The 20,128-nt window shown below is 43.6% G+C and overlaps 1 protein-coding gene and 6 non-coding genes across 7 annotated transcripts; 1 reads left to right on the top strand and 6 right to left on the bottom strand.

The window, feature by feature from the left end:
* Positions 1-9,140: 9,140 nt before the first annotated feature.
* trnat-ugu (transfer RNA threonine (anticodon UGU)) lies at positions 9,141-9,212 on the bottom strand. The gene has a single exon. It is a non-coding gene; the product is annotated as a tRNA-Thr (tRNA).
* A 1,380-nt stretch (positions 9,213-10,592) lies between these two features.
* Positions 10,593-10,664, bottom strand: trnaa-ugc (transfer RNA alanine (anticodon UGC)). The gene has a single exon. It is a non-coding gene; the product is annotated as a tRNA-Ala (tRNA).
* Positions 10,665-13,210: 2,546 nt separating this feature from the next.
* On the bottom strand, positions 13,211-13,282 carry trnat-cgu (transfer RNA threonine (anticodon CGU)). The gene has a single exon. It is a non-coding gene; the product is annotated as a tRNA-Thr (tRNA).
* A 467-nt stretch (positions 13,283-13,749) lies between these two features.
* On the bottom strand, positions 13,750-13,821 carry trnaa-ugc (transfer RNA alanine (anticodon UGC)). The gene has a single exon. It is a non-coding gene; the product is annotated as a tRNA-Ala (tRNA).
* A 1,141-nt stretch (positions 13,822-14,962) lies between these two features.
* On the bottom strand, positions 14,963-15,034 carry trnat-cgu (transfer RNA threonine (anticodon CGU)). The gene has a single exon. It is a non-coding gene; the product is annotated as a tRNA-Thr (tRNA).
* A 466-nt stretch (positions 15,035-15,500) lies between these two features.
* Positions 15,501-15,572, bottom strand: trnaa-ugc (transfer RNA alanine (anticodon UGC)). The gene has a single exon. It is a non-coding gene; the product is annotated as a tRNA-Ala (tRNA).
* Positions 15,573-16,203: 631 nt separating this feature from the next.
* Positions 16,204-18,458, top strand: LOC115182764 (uncharacterized). The gene is made up of 2 exons (XM_029744210.1): positions 16,204-16,634; positions 17,018-18,458. The coding sequence occupies exons 1-2, from the start codon at positions 16,326-16,328 to the stop codon at positions 17,972-17,974; spliced, it is 1,266 nt and encodes a 421-aa protein (XP_029600070.1). The 5' UTR covers positions 16,204-16,325; the 3' UTR covers positions 17,975-18,458.
* Positions 18,459-20,128: the final 1,670 nt, after the last annotated feature.

The following is a 20,128-nucleotide window of genomic DNA, read 5'->3' on the forward strand; positions in this document are numbered from 1 at the left end:
CAGGTGGTGGGGGTGTCAGGAAACCCCGAAGCTCAAAAGAAAACCGTCCCCTTACACTTCTCATGGGGCCTATTAAAACTCAAACATCAGTTCCTGTACTGCCCCAACTGCCCCATCAACCTGTTGGGACGAGACCTCTTGTGTAAACTACAGTGCTCTATATATTTGACTAACAACGGCGTGGAGGTCTCCACCTGCCCCATTCTCTCCACCACAAGCAAACCAGTGAAGGTCCTCATGTTACCGGCCCCTGTCCTATCTGCAACTCAAGAAATGTATTGGTTGAAGTGTATTTCAACGGGAATAGGAACTCCACGCATCCAGTTCCAGTTCAACCAGCTGAAAACACAGATCTACACGTTACACCCATACAAGACTCCACAGGCAGAGGTGCACTGCACCCTCAATGTCACAGACAACGACGACAACCCATACACAGATGACTGGGATGAGAACATGATGCCACTCACGCCATCAATCAGGTGCTGCACGATAATATGTGGACAAGAGGGGGTAGCAGCTCCTGTCATCTTGCAACCTCACCTGAAGTCTTGGTACCTGTTGGGAGAGGAGTCAGCTCCTCACGTCACACTCGCTGTAGGTAATGGTTTCGAGGCACGGAGCCTTGGTCCAATGATCAGACGAGCCTCCAAACTCCAGTGGGAGCCCACCCATACGGCCGGCATTCACAAAGCCACTACTGAAAACATGTGGAGATTCCTTGATATTGACACGGAAGAGCTCTGCCACCCAGAACGGCTGACCCTTCTAAGACACCATGGTAAGCCATATACCGACCACCCATCCACTGCAGCGCTGATCTCGACGGTGGATGAAAAGATATGGACCACCTCCCCATTTGATGTAGGACAGCTCCAGGTAGCACCGGTTACCATCACTCTTGTGGACCCTGAGCAACAGCCTGTTTTCCGGACCCAGTATCGCTTGAAGCCCGAACAAATCACTGGTATCAAGCCTACCATTTAAGGCCTACTAGGAGCGAGAGTCATCTACAAAACTATATCCCCATGGAACACTCCCATTCTACCGGTGCTAAAGGCAGGAGGTGAAACTCACCGGATGGTCCAAGACTTCCGAGCAGTAAATGACGTTACTGTACCCATTGATCTTCCTGTCCCAGATCCTCACATCACATTGAGCAACCTGTCTCCCAAGCACCAGTACTTCACAGTAGTGGACTTGGCAAATGCGTTTTTCAGCATCCCACTGGATGTGGCTTCTCAACCACTCTTTGCATTTACGTATGAACACCAGCAGTACACGTACTCGGTTCTCCCACAGGGATACAGGTGCTCACCTGGGATCTTCAATCACATCCTCAAAACACAGCTGGGCGAATTGAAAATTCCCGATGGAGTGGTTCTCATCCAGTATGTGGACGACCTCCTTCTGGCCGCTCCTAACTCTGATCTCTGCCTACTAATGACAAAACCTCTGCTGGACTTCCTAGCAAACAAGGGATACAATGTGAAAATGAGCAAAGTCCAATCCTGTCGCAGAACCGTACTCTTCCTTGGAAGAGAGATATCGGGTGAAGGAGCGGGACTCTCCAAAGCCCACAGAGACTCTATCTTACATCACCCACGCCCCATCACTGTTTCGGGTATGCTGTCATTTTTGGGCCTGACAGGGTACAACCGTACACATATCCCTGACTATACAGCAAGAACCGAGCCTATGAGAGAAATGGTGCGTGTGGCTGGTGCGAGAAACCTGCACGCCTCTTTGGCTTGGACACCTGAAGCTTCCGAGGCATTTGCACTCCTGAAAACAGACCTATCCGTGGCCGCAGCTCTCACTGCACCTGACTACAAAAACAAGTTCCATCTGGATGTTTCTGAAAAGGAAGGATTCTCATCGTCCATCCTATTTCAGAAACAAGAGGGGGAGAGGAGAGTGTTGATGTACCACTCCTCAAAACTAGACCACATCGAAATAGGTCAAACTACATGTTCCAGGTACGTGGCAGCAGTGGCAAAAGCCATAGAAAAAACAGCCCATCTAGTGATGCGTCATCCATTGGAAATTCATACCCACCATGGAGTGGCAGCGTACCTGATGAGCAAGGAATTCACGTTCAGTTCTGAAAGAAAAAACAAAATACAGAACAAATGCACCCAATCACACATCACATTTGTCAACACCGACAAGAACATGGCAGATGCACTCAACGCAGAGGAAGGCTTACCCCACTCATGCGCCGAAAGAGCAGCACAAGAACTGAAGCTGAGACCTGACCTGGAGAACAAACCACACCAAAACCCTGATCTATGGCTGTACACAGACGGATGTTGCTATAGAGGGGAAGAAGGAAACATAGCAGCGTACGCTGTGGTGCAACAACTACCGGATGGGTCACACATTACCCTGGAAGCAGCCATTATTCCACAACCTGCATCTGCACAGCTGGCTGAAATCATAGGCCTAACACAAGCATTGGAAAGGGCAGAAGGAAAAACTGTAAACATATACACCGACTCAGCCTATGCCCATGGGGCAGTCCATATCGACGGACCACAATGGTTGAGACGAAATTTCACCACTACAGGGAATCTCCCCATCAAACACAAGGCACAAATGGAAAGACTGATTAAGTCAGTCTCACTGCCTGAAAAGGTAGCCATAATGAAGTGCAAAGGACACCAACAGCTGAAAAACAGAATTAGTGAGGGAAACGACGAAGCCGACAAAGCAGCTAAGAAAGCCGGCGGGTACACTCCCAGACAAATGGTGTTACGACCAGAAACATCTCAACCTGAACTCACCCCACACGACATCAGGGAGTTGCAACTCGCAGCCGGACCTTACGAACACTCAGTATGGGCACAAAAGGGGGCCACTAAAGGACCTGACGAACTATGGAGGTGCCATGACGGCAGATTGGTGGCCCCCGCAAACCTGTGCCAAGAACTCATACGAGAGGCCCATGGGCCTACACATGAGGGGAAACTGAAGACTTTACAGAAAGTGTCCTACATCTGGTGGCACCCCCATCTGAAAGACTTGACTGACCTATTCTGCGACGAGTGTAGCATATGTGGAAGTTACAACCCCAAGAAGCCCTATCAAACGCCTATGGGTTTTTCTCCAGTCCCTAACGCCTGTTTCCAGGACATTAGCATAGATTACACAGACATGGGGCCAGATAACGTGGTTGGTGGAAAAAGGTACCTTTTGGTAATGGTAGACAGGTTTTCAAGGAGGGTGGAGGCAATACCAACGGCACGAGAGGATGCCAAGTCAGTCATAAAGTGGCTGCAAACCGAACTCATACCAAGGTATGGGGTTCCAAGACAGATCCGATCCGACAACGGGTCCCATTTCAGTAACAAGCACCTGAGACAGGTGGAGGAGAGATTCGGGATTGTACACAAATTTGGGTCGGTGTACAGGCCCCAATCTCAGGGCCTCGTGGAACGCGCCAATCAAACCCTTAAGGCTAAAATAGCTAAGGTATGTGCAGGTTCGAAGTTGACTTGGGTTGAAGCCCTGCCCCTGGCATTGATGGCTATGAGAGCCTCTCCAGGTGCAGGCACCCATCATGCCTGGTCCACCAAGGGAGGGAGGTCATATGCCCGCCCTTGATGTACAACAAATTGTAATGTCTGACTATGTGAGAAAACTGACGGAACTTTCTGCAGCTCTCTCCACACAGATCCGCAAGGTCCAAGAGGGGGAGCTGTTGGGAGACTCGCCACCACTGAAGGTAAAAGTTGGGGACTGGGTGAGGGTCAGAGTCCACAAGAGAAAGTGGCTGGAACCCAGGTGGACTGGACCGTACGAAGTGAAGGAAGTTACTTCACACTCTGTCCAGGTCAAAGGTAAATCAGGGGTGCCTTGGCACCACCTTACACACTGCACTTCAGCCCCAACCCCTTCCAGAATTTTGACTGAAACCAGGGCCAACTTACGCGCCCTTGATTCGACCCCAACCACTGATCCCTTAGACGAGGGAAATGGGGCCACAGCTCCCTTTTCCACGTCCTAAGGCGCCACGCCCAGGGACGGGGTACCTTCCTCCCTGGGAGCGGCTGGGGATATCAGCTCCCCTGTTTGTTATTTTTATAATTATTACTGGAGTATCCTTAGGAACTCTCACATGGCTAGTGCAACAACTTACTCACCTACCCACAGTCAACAGTACCCTGCCTTCCACAAACCACAGGATCCATAAACGCTCCACTGTCTCCACTGACAAATCATGTACTCCAACAAAAGTTAGGAGCACCACCCTATGTCTAGCCATAAACACCACCACTACAGTGACATTGCCATGGGGGCTTCTGGGACGTTCTAGAAATGGGTGGGCTAGTGCGATGGAGTTTACTGACAAAATATAGTATATGACCTTAGGGGGCTATAGCGAGTGGTCCTGGAAAAATCTAGTGTCCGAATCTGGTCCAGACTGGTCCGCTTGGACTGAGGGGGACGATGTCGAGGGTTGGCGCAGGGTCCTGACATTATCTACAACTACAACGGGGTTGAAATTTATTGTTCGGCCAAGGACAAGCCTAGGCTGTCAGCCGTTTGTACTCGCTCCATATGTACCAAACTCCCTAGACTGGAATCTGCGGATTTGCTTAACTAATTTATCTAGCCCACAAGCAGTCACAGTGAAGGACAACATTTCATCTCCTGAGGCAGCCTCTAGGAAGGGTGGAGCATGGGGTCCAGTTACTTTGGTTACCTCCCGCCAACTCTGGATGATACCATCCAGATAGCTACCGGTATCTCCGGGTTCACTAACAACTGGCTCCTGCTTACTGAGGAAGCAGCTAATACCACCCGTCAGAACTGTGTGTTTTGCATGGGGCCAAGACCATTGCTCCGCATTGTGCCTGCCCCTATCTCCCCGACATGTCTGATTCCATTAATGTCACAAGACAATCCAGATGCAAATTGTTCTGACTGGGACGTGGTTTACCCAATCGCGCTATCCTCCGTCATGAAGCCGTTATTTTCTTATGTTGTTGCAAAGGCCAGCTTTACCTGCGTCAACCTAACTGGGGGTAAAGCTTGGGTAGGGGATATCCAGGACGGATGGTGTCTGGACGTTTTTACTATTTACGGATCATTCAAACCCCTCTCTAGAGCGGATGTGTGGTGGTGGTGTGGGGGTAAACGCTTGTTTGATAGATTGCCTGATAATATTACTGGCCTCTGTGGCCTAATTAACCTCTTGCTGCCTATTTCTGTCTACCCCATGGGTGTTTGGGATCTTCTTGCTCGTATCCAATCCCTGGGAACCGAGGTTGGGCCATTTAAGTCAAAACGCGCGGCGGCCCAACCTGCCGGGGACTCCACCTACATTGACGCTATCGGGGTCCCCAGGGGGGTTCCCGACGAATAGAAGTTGGTAGACCAAGTGGCTGCTGGGTTTGAATCCTCTATTTGCTGGTGGTGCACAATTAACAAAAATATTGATAGAATAAATTACATCCATTTTAATGTTCAGAAATTGGGTAATTGGACTCAACTGGGATTTGAAGCTATCCACGCCCAATTGAAAGCAACTTCGCTCATGGCTTTCCAAAATCGTATTGCTGTAGATATGCTATTGGCAGAAAAGGGTAACGTATGTACTATCTTCGGGGAACAGTGCTGCACCTTCATTCCTAATAATACCGCTCCTGACGGTAGTTTCACGCTTGCCTTGGAGGGTCTCCGTACTCTCAACGGCAAGATGAAGCGGCACTCGGGGGTGGATACCTCTATGTGGGATTCTTGGATGGATGCGTTCGGTAAATATAAGATGCTGGTATCGTCAGTACTGGTCTCTATTTCCGTCTTTGTCGCAATACTCGTTCTTTGTGGATGCTGTTGCATTCCATGCGCTCGTACTCTTGCTACTAGGCTGATCACCACCGCTATTGACCCTGGTCAGGCTGATAGGGGCCTAATGTTTCCTTTGCTTCAGTTGGAAGACACTGAACCCGAGTATGCATTTGAATAGTTTAGAATTCTCGCCTGCCACGCGGGAGGCCTGGGTTCGGATCCCAGCCCATGCACCATGGGACTAAAATGTAGGAAGATATGTTTTGCCTGGAGAGATACGGTTGCTAGCGTTTGTTTAAGATATAAATGTAACGTTTTGATAGCTTGATTAGTTTAAATTGAAAGGCTAACTAATTAGAAAATAATAGCGAGGGAATTTTGATATAATACGTTGTCTGTTGCTGGAAATGGACTTATTGAACTATTCCGAATTGAAGGGAAGAAGGGGTGTTTAAAAATAACAGATAAGCATAGCAAATGGGTAGAAGTGTTCCCAACTTACTTGGTGGAAAAGATTATGGTAACTAAAAAATGAGGACAAGATATTATCCCTAGTATTGATACTGGGATCTATCTCTTTAAATGATGGATGACATTTTAGCTAATTAGGTAGAGCCTATAGAATGCCAGAGTTAGAGATACCAGAACAGGTAGACATAGAAGTGAAGAAATACTAGCAGAGCAAATGAGAAGACTGTTTTTTAACCAAACCCGTATGTCCAAGATTTTGTGTCCAACAGGTGAATTACAAGATAAGGTGATTCACTCAATCCAACTAGGAGACTGGGTGTGGATCCAGTCCATGAGGAGAAAAAACTGGAAGCAGTCCCGTTGGGAAGGCCCATACCAGGTGCTGTTAAACCATTGCCTTTGCCATTAGAAAAGCTGAGAGAGTCATTTGGGTCCACGTTACCCACTGCAAAAAGGTATGTACACATATGAGCACTGATGATCACACACAGAGTTAGGAGAAGAACCGAGAACCAATAAGGTCCGGGGGTTACCTCCTTAATGAAGATTTCCTATCCCGACCGTTCATCACTGTGTGTGCTCCTAGAGGTATGAGTATGGGGTGGTACCAAGCAGAGAGACTAAGGGCAGGAGAGGGTTGACGGTTTTTGGGAAGAGTAGAGACTCTGAGCTGCATCATAGTCTAATCTTTCTGATACATTCAGATCCAACACCTACGGGTACTAAACATAGGTTACCGTTGTCATTGAGAAGAAGTAAAAGATAAACTATATAATACACTGATGAGTGACGTACAGAATAAGGAATCAAAGAAGATCAAGATGTAGAATTTAAGGTAAACATTAAACAATTTCCTGGGGAAGCAGACAACTGTACAGGAATAGAGGTTGGCCAGATTGAAGTACTCAGCCAACCCACCTCGGTTCACCTAAATTCCTGATGAGCACCAGTGTTATAGATACAAGAATGGCACCGAGAATTAAGATGATTTTAATGGCTGGAAAGGTAATCGTTAATGTGACTGACTTAGGTTTGAAAGCACAGGAGAAAATGTGTAACCTCATAGCACCTATAACTGATGAAGGGTGGGCTAGTACCAGCGAAGGACGCATACGACAAGAATTACCACAAAGGGTGGTTAGGAACTTGCGCCCTGGGGTTATAGGTCCAACCAGTTTGAATTAGTGATAAGAGACCAGTTATAGGAGGCTAAAGTAGGTACAGGAGGAGTTTTGATAAGGATGGGAATGGCTTTGTCTAGATGGATGCTATTGGCATCCTCAGGGAGGTTCCAGATGAATACAAAGTTATGAATCAAATATGTGAAGGCTTTAACACTACATTACGTTGGTAGTTGACAATAAATAATAATGTGGATTGAATTAATGACATCATTTAATCAACAGAGATTCATGAATGAAACAGGGGATGCAGTAAAGAGGTTCTCTGACCAATTTTCCGCCACCTCCCTCATGACCTGGTAAAATAGACTAACTCTCGATAGGTTACGGGCAAAGAGGATGGTGTAGGTAGAATGATTAGGCTCATTGCTGTACGTACATTTTTGATAACACAGCTCATGTTTGGGAAATGGAAAAGTGTTGCAAGAACTGTATTATGGGCTGCTTTAACCTGTATGAGTGTGTTTGGGTTGTGTGGTTGTTGTTTGGTCCCGTGTGCAAGAGGTTTAATAACCAGAACTTTAGACAGATGATAACGGAGCAGATGGTGAGCTACGGACCGAGTCAAAGTTCAGATCAATGAGACGACAAGTACCTACCGCCGAGCAAGCCTGTTCCCCTTTTTCTTTGTCACGTCTTGCAGACGTGAAGAGGGGGATTTGTAATAAAGATAATCTAACGTTTTACCTAATGATATATAAGGAGGGCATTTGCACAACATGCTTCACAACAGCACACAACAAAATTCCAGAGACATATTGAGCAACCAACTGATACCAATCACAACCACACCCAGAGACAGATGGCTGACTTAAGCACTCACACAAAAATGTCAAGACATGAAAGCGCCCTAGCCACACGACCACTGGTGTAAAAAACAACATTCCATGAATATCGCAACCACCCAGACACGAATTAGCAGAAAAACACACTTAGGGGTGTTGGACTCCGAGGACAAAGGACACTGCCAAGGGCCAATGGGAAGTCGACACCACCTGGAGAATGGACCGTCCCTCCACTCATCGACCAGTCAGGAGAGCGGACCTACTAGACTCAACCTACGTCAACACACTGTTATTTCATTGTATAAATTGGATGCACACCATGTTTCAGGGCGCTCTTCCGCTAGTTCCCTATGAGCTAAACGAAGGAGTCCGTGCACGCTTTGGCAAATATCTTTGTCTCATAATAAACTGCCTACTATAAACTGAATCCACCCGGTCCAGCGTCTTGACTTGGTCTCCTTCTCAAGTAACTGATCATCAACATAGCGAGGGCCAGCCGACTAGAGCATACAGGTCGCAGTGGTCATATCAATACAATTGACCTTTTCTTTACACTGTTCTAATGAAAGTACATTTCCATAATATCAGCTATCTTCCATAAACGTCGAACAAGGATTGAACCCATGTGCTTCAGTTTACAGAAACAGATGATTTAGCATATCTATTTCCTTCTGCGAATGTCAACATTCTGGAAAGTGGGAGTTGTGCAAAAGCTAATTTAACAACTAATTACACTCAACAGAGAAGTTGGGGATTAACGTTGGACCACATACATGTAAAGTACTGGCTCTACCATAGAGATTCTTCCCCTTACTTTAATAGCTGTGTTGCAATATTGATACAACTTGCTTTTCTGCAAAGTCCTCCAATTAAAGCACAGGTCCATGATATCAGATGGCTTTCATAAAGTCACGGATGGGATTTGAACCCATGATCTTCGGTTGACAAGACCAATGCCTTACCACTTGGCCACCATGCCACTCTACGCTGTGAATTATATATCAACAGTCAGGAAAGTAGTAGTTGTGTAAATGTCAATTTGGCACACAAATAAACTCAGTGCATAATCTTGGGATTGAACCGAGGACCTCATACATATTTTGCATGCAGTCCCCCTCTGAGCTTCCATCCCATTTCATTTGCAGATAAAATGCAATATCAATACAATGTACTTTTTATAAACACCACTCCATTGAAACTACAAGGAAATGATAGCAGCAATTCTTAAACCAGGTACAGACTGGGATAGAACCCATAAACTTCAGTTTTTGAAAATGACGCCATAAAAGATGTCAATCATGCCACTTCTGTTCTATAATTGTACAAACAGGGATTGAAGGCATGTTCTTCCATGCCGTCCATGGGAGGGGTGCGTCACTTGAGTAGGTTGAGCCACTGACGTGGTCTTCCTGTCTGGGTTGGCGCCCCCCCCTTGGGTTGTGCCGTGGCGGACATCTTTGTGGGCTATACTCGGCCTTGTCTTCGGACGGTAAGTTGGTGGTTGTAGATATCCCTCTAGTGGTGTGGGGGCTGTGCTTTGGCAAAGTGGGTGGGGTTATATCCGGCCTGTTTGGCCCTGTCCGGGGGTATCATCGGATGGGGCCACAGTGTCTTCTGATCCCTCCTGTCTCAGCCTCCAGTATTTATGCTGCAGTAGTTTATGTGTCGGGGGGCTAGGGTCAGTCTGTTACATCTGGAGTATTCTCTTGTCTTATCCGGTGTCCTGTGTGAATGTAAATATGCTCTCTCTAATTCTCTTTCTTTCTTTCTTTCTTTCTTTCTCTCGGAGGACCTGAGCCCTAGGACTACCTGGCATGATGACTCCTTGCTGTCCCCAGTCCACCTGGCCATGCTGCTGCTCCAGTTTCAACTGTTCTGCCTGCGGCTACGGAACCCTGACCTGTTCACCGGACGTGCTTGTTGCACCCTCGACAATTACTATGATTATTATTATTATTTGACCATGCTGGTCATTTACGAACATTTTAACATCTTGACTATGTTCTGTTATAATATCCACCCGGCACAGCCAGAAGAGGACTGGCCACCCCTCATAGCCTGGTTCCTCTCTAGGTTTCTTCCTAGGTTTTTGGCCTTTCTCAGGAGTTTTTCCTAGGGAGTTTTTCCCAGCCACCGTGCTTCTTTCACATGCATTGCTTGCTGTTTGGGGTTTTAGGCTGGGTTTCTGTACAGCACTTTGAGATTTCAGCTGATGTACGAAGGGCTATATAAATAAATTTGATTTGATTTGATTTGATTCTTCAGATAACAAAACCAAATTATTTTGCACATCTCTGTTTCCTGCTTAGAATTTCAACATTCTGTAAAGTAGGAGTTGGGTCAATGCAATAATTTTTAATGGAGAAGCTGGGGATTGAACCCAGGACCTCATACATGCAAAGCATGCGCTCTACCACTGAGCTACATCCCCTTTCTTGTAAAGAAAAAAATGTTTCTTTTAAAAATTTTATTTCATCTTTATTTTACAAGGTAAGCTAGTGGAGAACAAGTTCTCATTTAGAACTGCAACCTGGCCAAGATAAAGCAAAGCAGTGCGACACAAACAACAACACAGTGTTACAAATGGAATAAACAAGCGTACAGTCAATAACACAATAGAAAAAAAGAAAGTCTATATACAGTGTGTGCAAATGGCATGAGGAGGTAAGGCAATAAATAGGCCATAGTAGTGTCATGACGTTGGCCTGTGGGTAAGGTTTATGACCCCCCCATAAATACCTTCTCCCTTCCCCTCTCTCTCTGATCCTACTGAAGGACTGGAATAGCCTGTGTTAAATATAGAGAGTCTGGGAACATCAAACAAATAGGGAAAGGAACCATCTTTTGTTAATAAAACCAGTTGGAAATATGCTTGATAACGTAATGAGTATGTATGTCAGTTCATTGTTATCTGAGACATTATGATTGATGGCAGGACGACATAAACTGTACCGGAGAAAGTATACACCCTCTAGTTATCAGAGTCACATGGAATTGTTATGCAATTGAAATGTTTGATATTGAAATTGTTTGTTAGGAGATTAAATGTAATTTTAGCTTCCAAATGAGAGAATTGGGTTTTCATAGGGAAAGTGCCCTGCCGATCAGTGGCCAACCCTGTGAAGAGACATGGGGTTATAAACGATGAAACCCCTCCTTCCCCCTCTCCACTATATAAGTCTTTGACGAAAAGACATTCCGTGTTCCAGTACGAGAGGTCTGCAGCCTCGACGTTATAAGGACAGACATGTTAACTAAACCATATCAAGAACAGAACTAAGCCAACCTCGGCGTGAGCTATGTTATGAACTGGTATGAACTTTGAGCTTATTCACTACAGAAGTGATACTTCCTAGCCGTTGAGTTAGCCGCTGCTAACGTGGGCTAGGAAAGGACGGACGACGGATCCAGTCTAACAACCAGACGAAGATACCACCACCATTGACATTCTTCCACTACACAACAGGAAGATCTGTTGGCCAACCACGGCCAGCATCTACGACCAATCTACCGAAGCGCAGCTCAGAGTAAATATTTATTGCATTTTCCTTTTCCAAATGGGCGGTAATTTAGAATGCATAAGATAATGTATTTACGATAGCATAGCTGCTGTTTCTCTGTTCCTAAATCTTCCCGCTCTTTCATTCAAGCCCAACCCCCTTTTCCTTTGTGTAACCAGCCATGATACAGGCTCAGTCCGCCAGGACGCTTTCTGTATGACATCATTGTATTCTGTGTATTTGTAATTCTGTGTGATTAGTTAGGTATTTAGTAAATAAATAATTAAACCCAATTTTGTATTGCTGATTCAACTTGTTAGCCAGGGTTCGTGAAGATAACCAAGAATTTATAACTTTCATGATGAGATTGAAAATAAGATAAGATTGACTGCTATCGATGTAAAATATTACTAAGTATTTTAAGAGTTTATTCAGAAGATAACAGCTCTATAAACGTTCTTCTGTGGTGCCCCGACTTTCTAGTTAATTACATTTACATGATTAGCTTAATCAGGTAATATTAATTACAGAGAAATAATTTTATAAGTTAGCATGTCATATCACTTAATCCGGCATAGCCAAAGACACGACATAAGCGAAGTAATTACAATTTAGCAAATTAACACTGGAGGGATAGATGAGCAGATGATGATGTACAAGTAGAAATACTGGTGTGCAAAAGAGCAGAAAGTAAATAAAAACAATATGTGGATGAGGTAGGTAGATTGGGTGGGCTATTTACAGATGGGCTATGCACAGCTGCAGCGATCGGTTAGCTGCTCAGATAGCTGATGTTTAAAGTTAGTGAGGGAAATATAAGTCTCCAGCTTCAGCGATTTTTGCAATTCGTTCCAGTCATTGGCAGCAGAGAACTGGAAGGAAAGGCGGCCAAAGGAGGTGTTGGCTTTGGGGATGACCAGTGAGATATACCTGCTGGAGCGCGTGCTACGGGTGGGTGTTGTTATCGTGACCAGTGAGCTGAGATAAGGCGGAGCTTTACCTAGCACAGACTTATAGATGACCTGGAGCCAGTGGGTCTGGTGACGAATAGGTAGCGAGGGCCAGCCGACTAGAGCATTCAGGTCGCAGTGGTCATATCAATACAATTTACCTTTTCTTTACACTGTTCTAATGAATGTACATTTCCATAATATCAGCTATCTTCCATAAACGTGGAACAAGGATTGAACCCATGTGCTTCAGTTTACAGAAACAGATGATTTAGCATATCTATTTCCTTCTTAGAATGTCAACATTCTGGAAAGTGGGAGTTGTGCAAAAGATAATTTAACAACTAAATACACTCAACAGAGAAGTTGGGGATTAACGTTGGACCGCATACATGTAAAGTACTGGCTCTACCATAGAGATACATCCCCTTACTATAATAGCTGTGTAGCAATATTGATACAACTTGCTTTTTCTGCAAAGTCCTCCAATAAAATCACAGGTCCATGATATCAGATGTCTTTCATAAAGGCAGGGATAGGAATTGAACCCATGATCTTCGGTTTACGAGACTGACGCCTTACCACTTGGCCACCATGCCACTCTACTCTACAAATTATACATTAACATTCTGGAAAGTAGTAGTTGTGTAAATGTGAATTTGGCACACAAATAAACTCAGTGGAGAATCTTGGGATTGAACCGAGGACCTCATACATATTTTGCATGCACTCCCCCTCTGAGCTTCCATCCCATTTCATTTGCAGATAAAATGCAATATCAATACAATGTACTTTTTATATACACCACTCCATTGAAACAACAATGAAATGATAGCAGCAATTCTTAAACCAGGTACAGACTGGGATCGAACCCATGAACTTCAGTTTTTGAAAATGACGCCATAAAAGTTGGCAACAATGCCACTTCTGTTCTATAAATGTACAAACAGGGATTGAAAGCATGTTCTTCAGATTACAAAACCAAATTATTTAGCACATCTCTGTTTCCTGCTTAAAATTTCAACATTCTGTAAAGTAGAAGTTGGGTCAATGCAATAATTTTAAATGGAGAAGCTGGGGATTGAACCCAGGACCTCATACATGCAAAGCATGCGCTCTACCACTGAGCTACATCCCCTTTCTGGGAAAGAAAAAAATGTTTATTTAAATTTTTTTTATTTCATCTTTATTTAACCAGGTAAGCTAGTGGAGAACAAGTTCTCATTTAGAACTGCGACCTGGCCAAGATAAAGCAAAGCAGTGCGACACAAACAACAACACAGTGTTACAAATGGAATAAACAAGCGTACAGTCAATAACACAATAGAAAAGAAGAAAGTCTATATACAGTGTGTGCAAATGGCATGAGGAGGTAAGGCAATAAATAGGCCATAGTAGCGAAGTAATTACAATTTAGCAAATTAATACTGGATTGATAGATGAGCAGATGATGATGTGCAAGTAGTAAATACTGGTGTGCAAAAGAGCAGAAAGTAAATAAAAACAACATGTGGATGAGGTAGGTAGATGGGGTGGGCTAATTACAGATGGGCTATGTACAGCTGCAGCGATCGGTTAGCTGCTCATATAGCTGATGTTTAAAGTTATTGAGGGAAATATGAGTCTCCAGCTTCAGCGATTTTTGCAATTCGTTCCAGTCATTGGCAGCAGAGAACTGGAAGGAAAGGCGGCCAAAGGAGGTGTTGGCTTTGGGGATGACCAGTGAGATATACCTGCTGGAGCGCGTGCTACGGGTGGGTGTTGTTATCGTGACCAGTGAGCTGAGATAAGGCGGAGCTTTACCTAGCATAGACTTATAGATGACCTGGAGCCAGTGGGTCTGGTGACGAATAGGTAGCGAGGGCCAGCCGACTAGAGCATACAGGTCGCAGTGGTCATATCAATACAATTTACCTTTTCTTTACACTGTTCTAATGAATGTACATTTCCATAATATCAGCTATCTTCCATAAATGTGGAACAAGGATTGAACCAATGTGCTTCAGTTTACAGAAACAGATGATTTAGCATATCTATTTCCTTCTTAGAATGTCAACATTCTGGAAAGTGGGAGTTGTGCAAAAGATAATTTACAACTAAATACACTCAACAGAGAAGTTGGGGATTAACGTTGGACCGCATACATGTAAAGCACTGGCTCTACCATAGAGATACATCCCCTTACTATAATAGCTGTGTTGCAATATTGATACAACTTGCTTTTTCTGCAAAGTCCTCCAATAAAAGCACAGGTCCATGATATCAGATGTCTTTCATAAAGGCAGGGATAGGATTTGAACCCATGATCTTCGGTTTACGACACCGACGCCTTACCACTTGGCCACCATGCCACTCTACTCTACAAATTATACTTCAACATTCTGGAAAGTAGTAGTTGTGTAAATGTGAATTTGGCACACAAATAAACTCAGTGGAGAATCTTGGGATTGAACCGAGGACCTCATACATATTTTGCATGCACTCCCCCTCTGAGCTTCCATCCCATTTCATTTGCAGATAAAATCAATATCAATACAATGTACTTTTTATATACACCACTCCATTGAAACTACAATGAAATGATAGCAGCAATTCTTAAACCAGGTACAGACTGGGATCGAACACATGAACTTCAGTTTTTGAAAATGACGCCATAAAAGTTGGCAACAATGCCTCTTCTGTTCTATAAATGTACAAACAGGGATTGAACGCATGTTCTTCAGATTACAAGATCAAATTATTTAGCACATCTCTGTTTCCTGCTTAAGATTTCAACATTCTGTAAAGTAGGAGTTGGGTCAATGCAATAACTTTAAATGGAGAAGCTGGGGATTGAACCCAGGACCTCATACATGCAAAGCATGCGCTCTACCACTGAGCTACATCCCATTTCTGGAATATATATTATTTTTTTTTAAATTTTATTTCACCTTTATTTAATCAGGTGAGCTCGTGGAGAACAAGTTCTCATTGAGAACTGCGACCTGGCCAAGATAAAGCAAAGCAGTTCGACAACATACAACAACACAGAGTTACACATGGAATAAACAAAACATACAGTCAATAACACAATAGAAAATCTGTATACAGTGTGTGCAAATGAAGTAAGGAGGTAAGGCAATAAATAGGCCATAGTTGCGAAGTAATTACAATTTAGCAATTAACACTGGAATGATAGATGATGATGTGCAAGTAGAAATACTGGTGTGCAAAAGTGCAGAAAAACAAAAACAAATATGGGGATGAGGTAGGTAGATTGGGTCGGCTGTTTACAGATGGGCCATGTACAGGTGCAGTGATCTGTGAGCTGCTCTGACAGCTGGTGCTTAAAGTTAATGAGGGAGATATGAGTCTCCAGCTTCAGTGATTTTTGCAATTTGTTCCAGTCATTGGCAGCAGAGAACTGGAAGGAAAGTCGGCCAAAGGAGGAATTGGCTTTTGGGGATGACCAGTGAGATATACCTGCTGGAGCGCGTGCTGTTTAATTTTTTAATTTTACCTGCAAGTCAGATCGACAACATAGTGAAAAGATTGGCAGAAGGGGGCAGTTTTTATCTAATAATCACTCTCATCTTCATTCAGTACACTGTGTTTCATGTAGAGTTTGTTTGCAGCTGCAAACCTGAAGTTTTGAACTGTGTCATGTACATCCTGATTCCAGTTTTTCTGTTGATGTTCCTCGTTCTCTGGACGGATCAGATGTTCAAAAGACTATGTCGGTTCACATGCAGACGGAGTCTCAAATGTCATTTTGGCTGTAGACTGTGCTCCCTTCTGTGTAAGTCATTCTGTGTCGGGTTGCTTTGGATTGCATCTGTGCTCATCGATGGAGACTGGTACGTGTGCTGTGGAAACAATCTCCCTAATGACAAAGTTGATCTTCCCTGCAAAAAAAATGTGCTCATCCCTGAAGACAAAAATACCCTGGCTCAACTCAGAAATGATTCGTTGGTGAGTGCCTCGTCGTATTTTTCGATATATCTTGTAATTTACTGCACTGTGACGGCTACAGATTTATGAAGAGGTGATGTGGTGAAAGTTAGTGATGCCGGAGCTTCTACGGGGCACGGGGTCGTCATCTATAATAATTTTGTTGAGGTATGAAATACATTTTGACAGATGAAACCTTACATGAACTATAAGTCAGTAAAGTGTCTCCAACTGTGAGTCTTGGTGTGAACTCTAAAGACCTACATATCAAAGCCGTTCTGAACAGTGGGTGTGATATTTACATCCTAGTGTGAAGTCCCGTCCCCTAAATCAACAAGGTGTGAAATACATTTTGACAGAAGCCATCCTACAATACTAATGTGTTTGTCATCATTTTCTTTCAGGTTATTGGTTTGTTATGTCTGCTGGCTGTTGCTTTTGGGTTCATCCTGTCTATCATACCTCCATGTCGTTGCCATGCTAAGAACACGCCTGGGAGTCAGAACACGCCTGATCGCGGTTGTTGTATCACATTTTGTGAGGCTTGTTGTAAATCTTATCACAGGCATTTATATGAGGAGAGTGTTTTGGAAGAAACTGAAATTATAATGAGAGACATTCTAAAGGAGAAAGCTAAAGAGTATGTGTCTGTTACAGTGAGCCAAATAAGACCCCTTACTGAGACAACGAATAAAGACCAGAAGGTAAATAGTGATGAGGGGGGAAACCCATCAGTGTCCCTTCCAGAGACACAGAGAGGTGAGGGGGCAGTAGGAGACGCTCATACATTTGATTGGGATAAAATATCGAATTTAGCTTTTGACATGATTGATGACTTACATAAAACTTCAAAACCACAAGAGGGATCAAGTGGGGATGATGGAAAAGGGGGATCAATACAACCCCGTCCATCTGATGCAGTTAATGATCAGGGTGGGGATGATGGAAAAGGGGGATCAATACAACCCCCTGCATCTGATGCAGTTAATGATCAGGGTGGGGATGATGGAAAGGGGGGATCAATACAACCCCGTCCGTCTGATGCAGTTAATGATCAGGGTGGGGAGGATGATGATGAAGGGGGATCAATACAACCCCATGCATCTGAGGCAGTTAATGGTCAGGGTGGGGATGATGATGATGAAGGGGGATCAATACAACCCCGTCCATCTGATGCAGTTAATGATCAGGGTGGGGATGATGATGATGAAGGGGGATCAATACAACCCCATGCATCTGAGGCAGTTAATGATCAGGGTGGGGATGATGATGATGAAGGGGGATCAATACAACCCCATGCATTTGAGGCAGTTAATGATCAGGGTGATGAGGATGATGGAAAAGCAATTGGTGAACCGTGAGAAGGGAAGACCAAATTAAAATTAAAACTTACAAAAAACTGCTCAGGAAGGTGATGAATAATGATATTAATTAATAATTATTAAAATTTATGAAAAAAGTATATTGATGAAATTGTAAAGCTGGTCATTATCTATGATTATTATGAATAGAATTGTCTCTATTGTTGTTGTTTTTTTAATCCTGTCAAGTGGACAGTTTATTAGGTGTACCCATCTAGTATCGAGTCGGACCCCCCTCCAGGAAGTCCCAAAGCCTGTCTGCCTGCTTTATATAGCAAGCCATGGCCACGTGTCTGTCGGAGCGAACCATTTTCGTGAACTGGGGGGTGTACCTAATAAACTGGCCACTGAGTGTATATTCAGATTTCATATATTTTCTGATTTTCCAGACATTGAACTATAATGACATTGAAATCTATAATGTTGATTCATGTCGCTCGCAAAAATACGAAAAAACTATTTTTTTTAAATTGAAAAAAAAAAATGTGCATTCATTTATAATCATCTTGCAAATCTCTGTTTTTTTATGATTCTCTGTTCCTCTGTCCAGTGTCTGTGTTCTTTTGCCCATCTTAATCTTTTCTTTTTATTGGCCAGTCTGAGATATGGCTTTTTGATAAAATAATTTATGTTTAAGGTAATAACTAAATGATTCCACCCTGAAACATATAACTGTGTAAAGAATTATAATTATAAGACTGTAATTCTATAACTGTGTGTGTGTATAGGACAAGCTAAGACTTTACTATTTAGCAATGTAAGTGAGACATGTAAGGAAAAGGGGAACTGTTAACAGACAGCAGACAACTTGTGACCACTGTGAAACTGATAACAGGAAGAAGATCTCCCCACCCAGGGAGGGGAGAAACCATTAGGCTTGCAGTAGATTATGTAACATGTGGCAGGACATGATTAGCAATGTATGTGATGGAGAAGACTTGTAAATTAGCATTGACAGTGTTAAAGAAGAGGAGGGGCATTTATAAGGGGTATGACATATGGTATGACCAAACGTGAGGTATAAATGGCTATGTGCTTGCATGATTTGTAGAGCTCTCTGAATAAAGAACTAACCTTTTGCAGAAATCTGGGACTTAGTCTAATTCTTCTATTAACCAGGGGCCTTACAACCTCTGGAGAATTGGTCACAGCTATAGTGATTGTTATTATCATCATTGGGATTGGAAATTGCCATGACACTTTTTCTTTGCAACTCTGCCTAGAAGGCCAGCATCCCGGAGTCGCTTCTTCACTGTTGACGTTGAGACTGGTGTTTTGCCCGGTACTATTTAATAAAGCTGCCAGTTGAGGACTTGTGAGGCGTCTGTTTCTCAAACTAGACACTCTAATGTACTTGTCCTCTTGCTCAGCTGTGCACCGGGGCCTCCCACACCCCTTTCTATTCTGTTTAGAGCCAGTTTGAGATGTTCTGTGTAGGGAGTAGTACACAGCGTTGTATGAGATCTTCAGTTTCTTGGCAATTTCTCGCATGGAATAGCCTTCATTCCTCCGAACAAGAATCGACTGACGAGTTTCAGAAGAAAGTCCTTTGTTTCTGGCCATTTTGAGCCTGTAATCGAACCCACAAATGCTGATGCTCCAGATACTCAACAAGTCTAAAGAAGGCCTGATTTTTTGCTTCTTTAATCAGAACAACAGTTTTCAGCTGTGCTAACGTAATTGCAAAAAGGGTTTTCTAATGATCAATTAGCCTTTTAAAATGATCAACTTGGATTAGCTAACACAACGATGCCATTGGAACACAGGAGTGATGGTTGCTGATAATGGGCCTCTGGACGCCTATGTAGATATTCCACATAAAATCAGCCGTTTCCAGCTACAATAGTCATTTACAACATTAACAATATCTACACTGTATTTCTGATCAATTTGATGTTATTTTAATGGACAAAAAAAATGGCTTTTCTTTCAAAAACAAGGACATTTCTAAGTGACCCCAAACTTTTGAACGGTAGTGTATACATTATTAAAGTGACTAGTGTTCCATTATTGAAGTGGTGATTCCATGTCTATGTATAGAGGGCAGCAGCCTCTAAGGTGCAGGGTTGAGTAACCGGGTGGTAGACGGCTAGTCTGATGGCTATTTAACACTGTCAATGCTTATTTACAAGTTTTCTCCATCACATTGCTTAT

Source organism: Salmo trutta, unplaced genomic scaffold, assembly GCF_901001165.1.
Source record: "Salmo trutta unplaced genomic scaffold, fSalTru1.1, whole genome shotgun sequence".
Taxonomy (NCBI): domain Eukaryota; kingdom Metazoa; phylum Chordata; class Actinopteri; order Salmoniformes; family Salmonidae; genus Salmo; species Salmo trutta.

Excerpts from the sequence above, each read along its gene's own strand:
- LOC115182764 (XM_029744210.1), top strand. The coding sequence starts at position 16,326 with ATGTACATCCTGATTCCAGTTTTTCTGTTGATGTTCCTCGTTCTCTGG. Across the intron at positions 16,635-17,017 it reads AACTCAGAAATGATTCGTTG|GTTATTGGTTTGTTATGTCT; the intron begins GTGAGTGCCTCG and ends ATTTTCTTTCAG.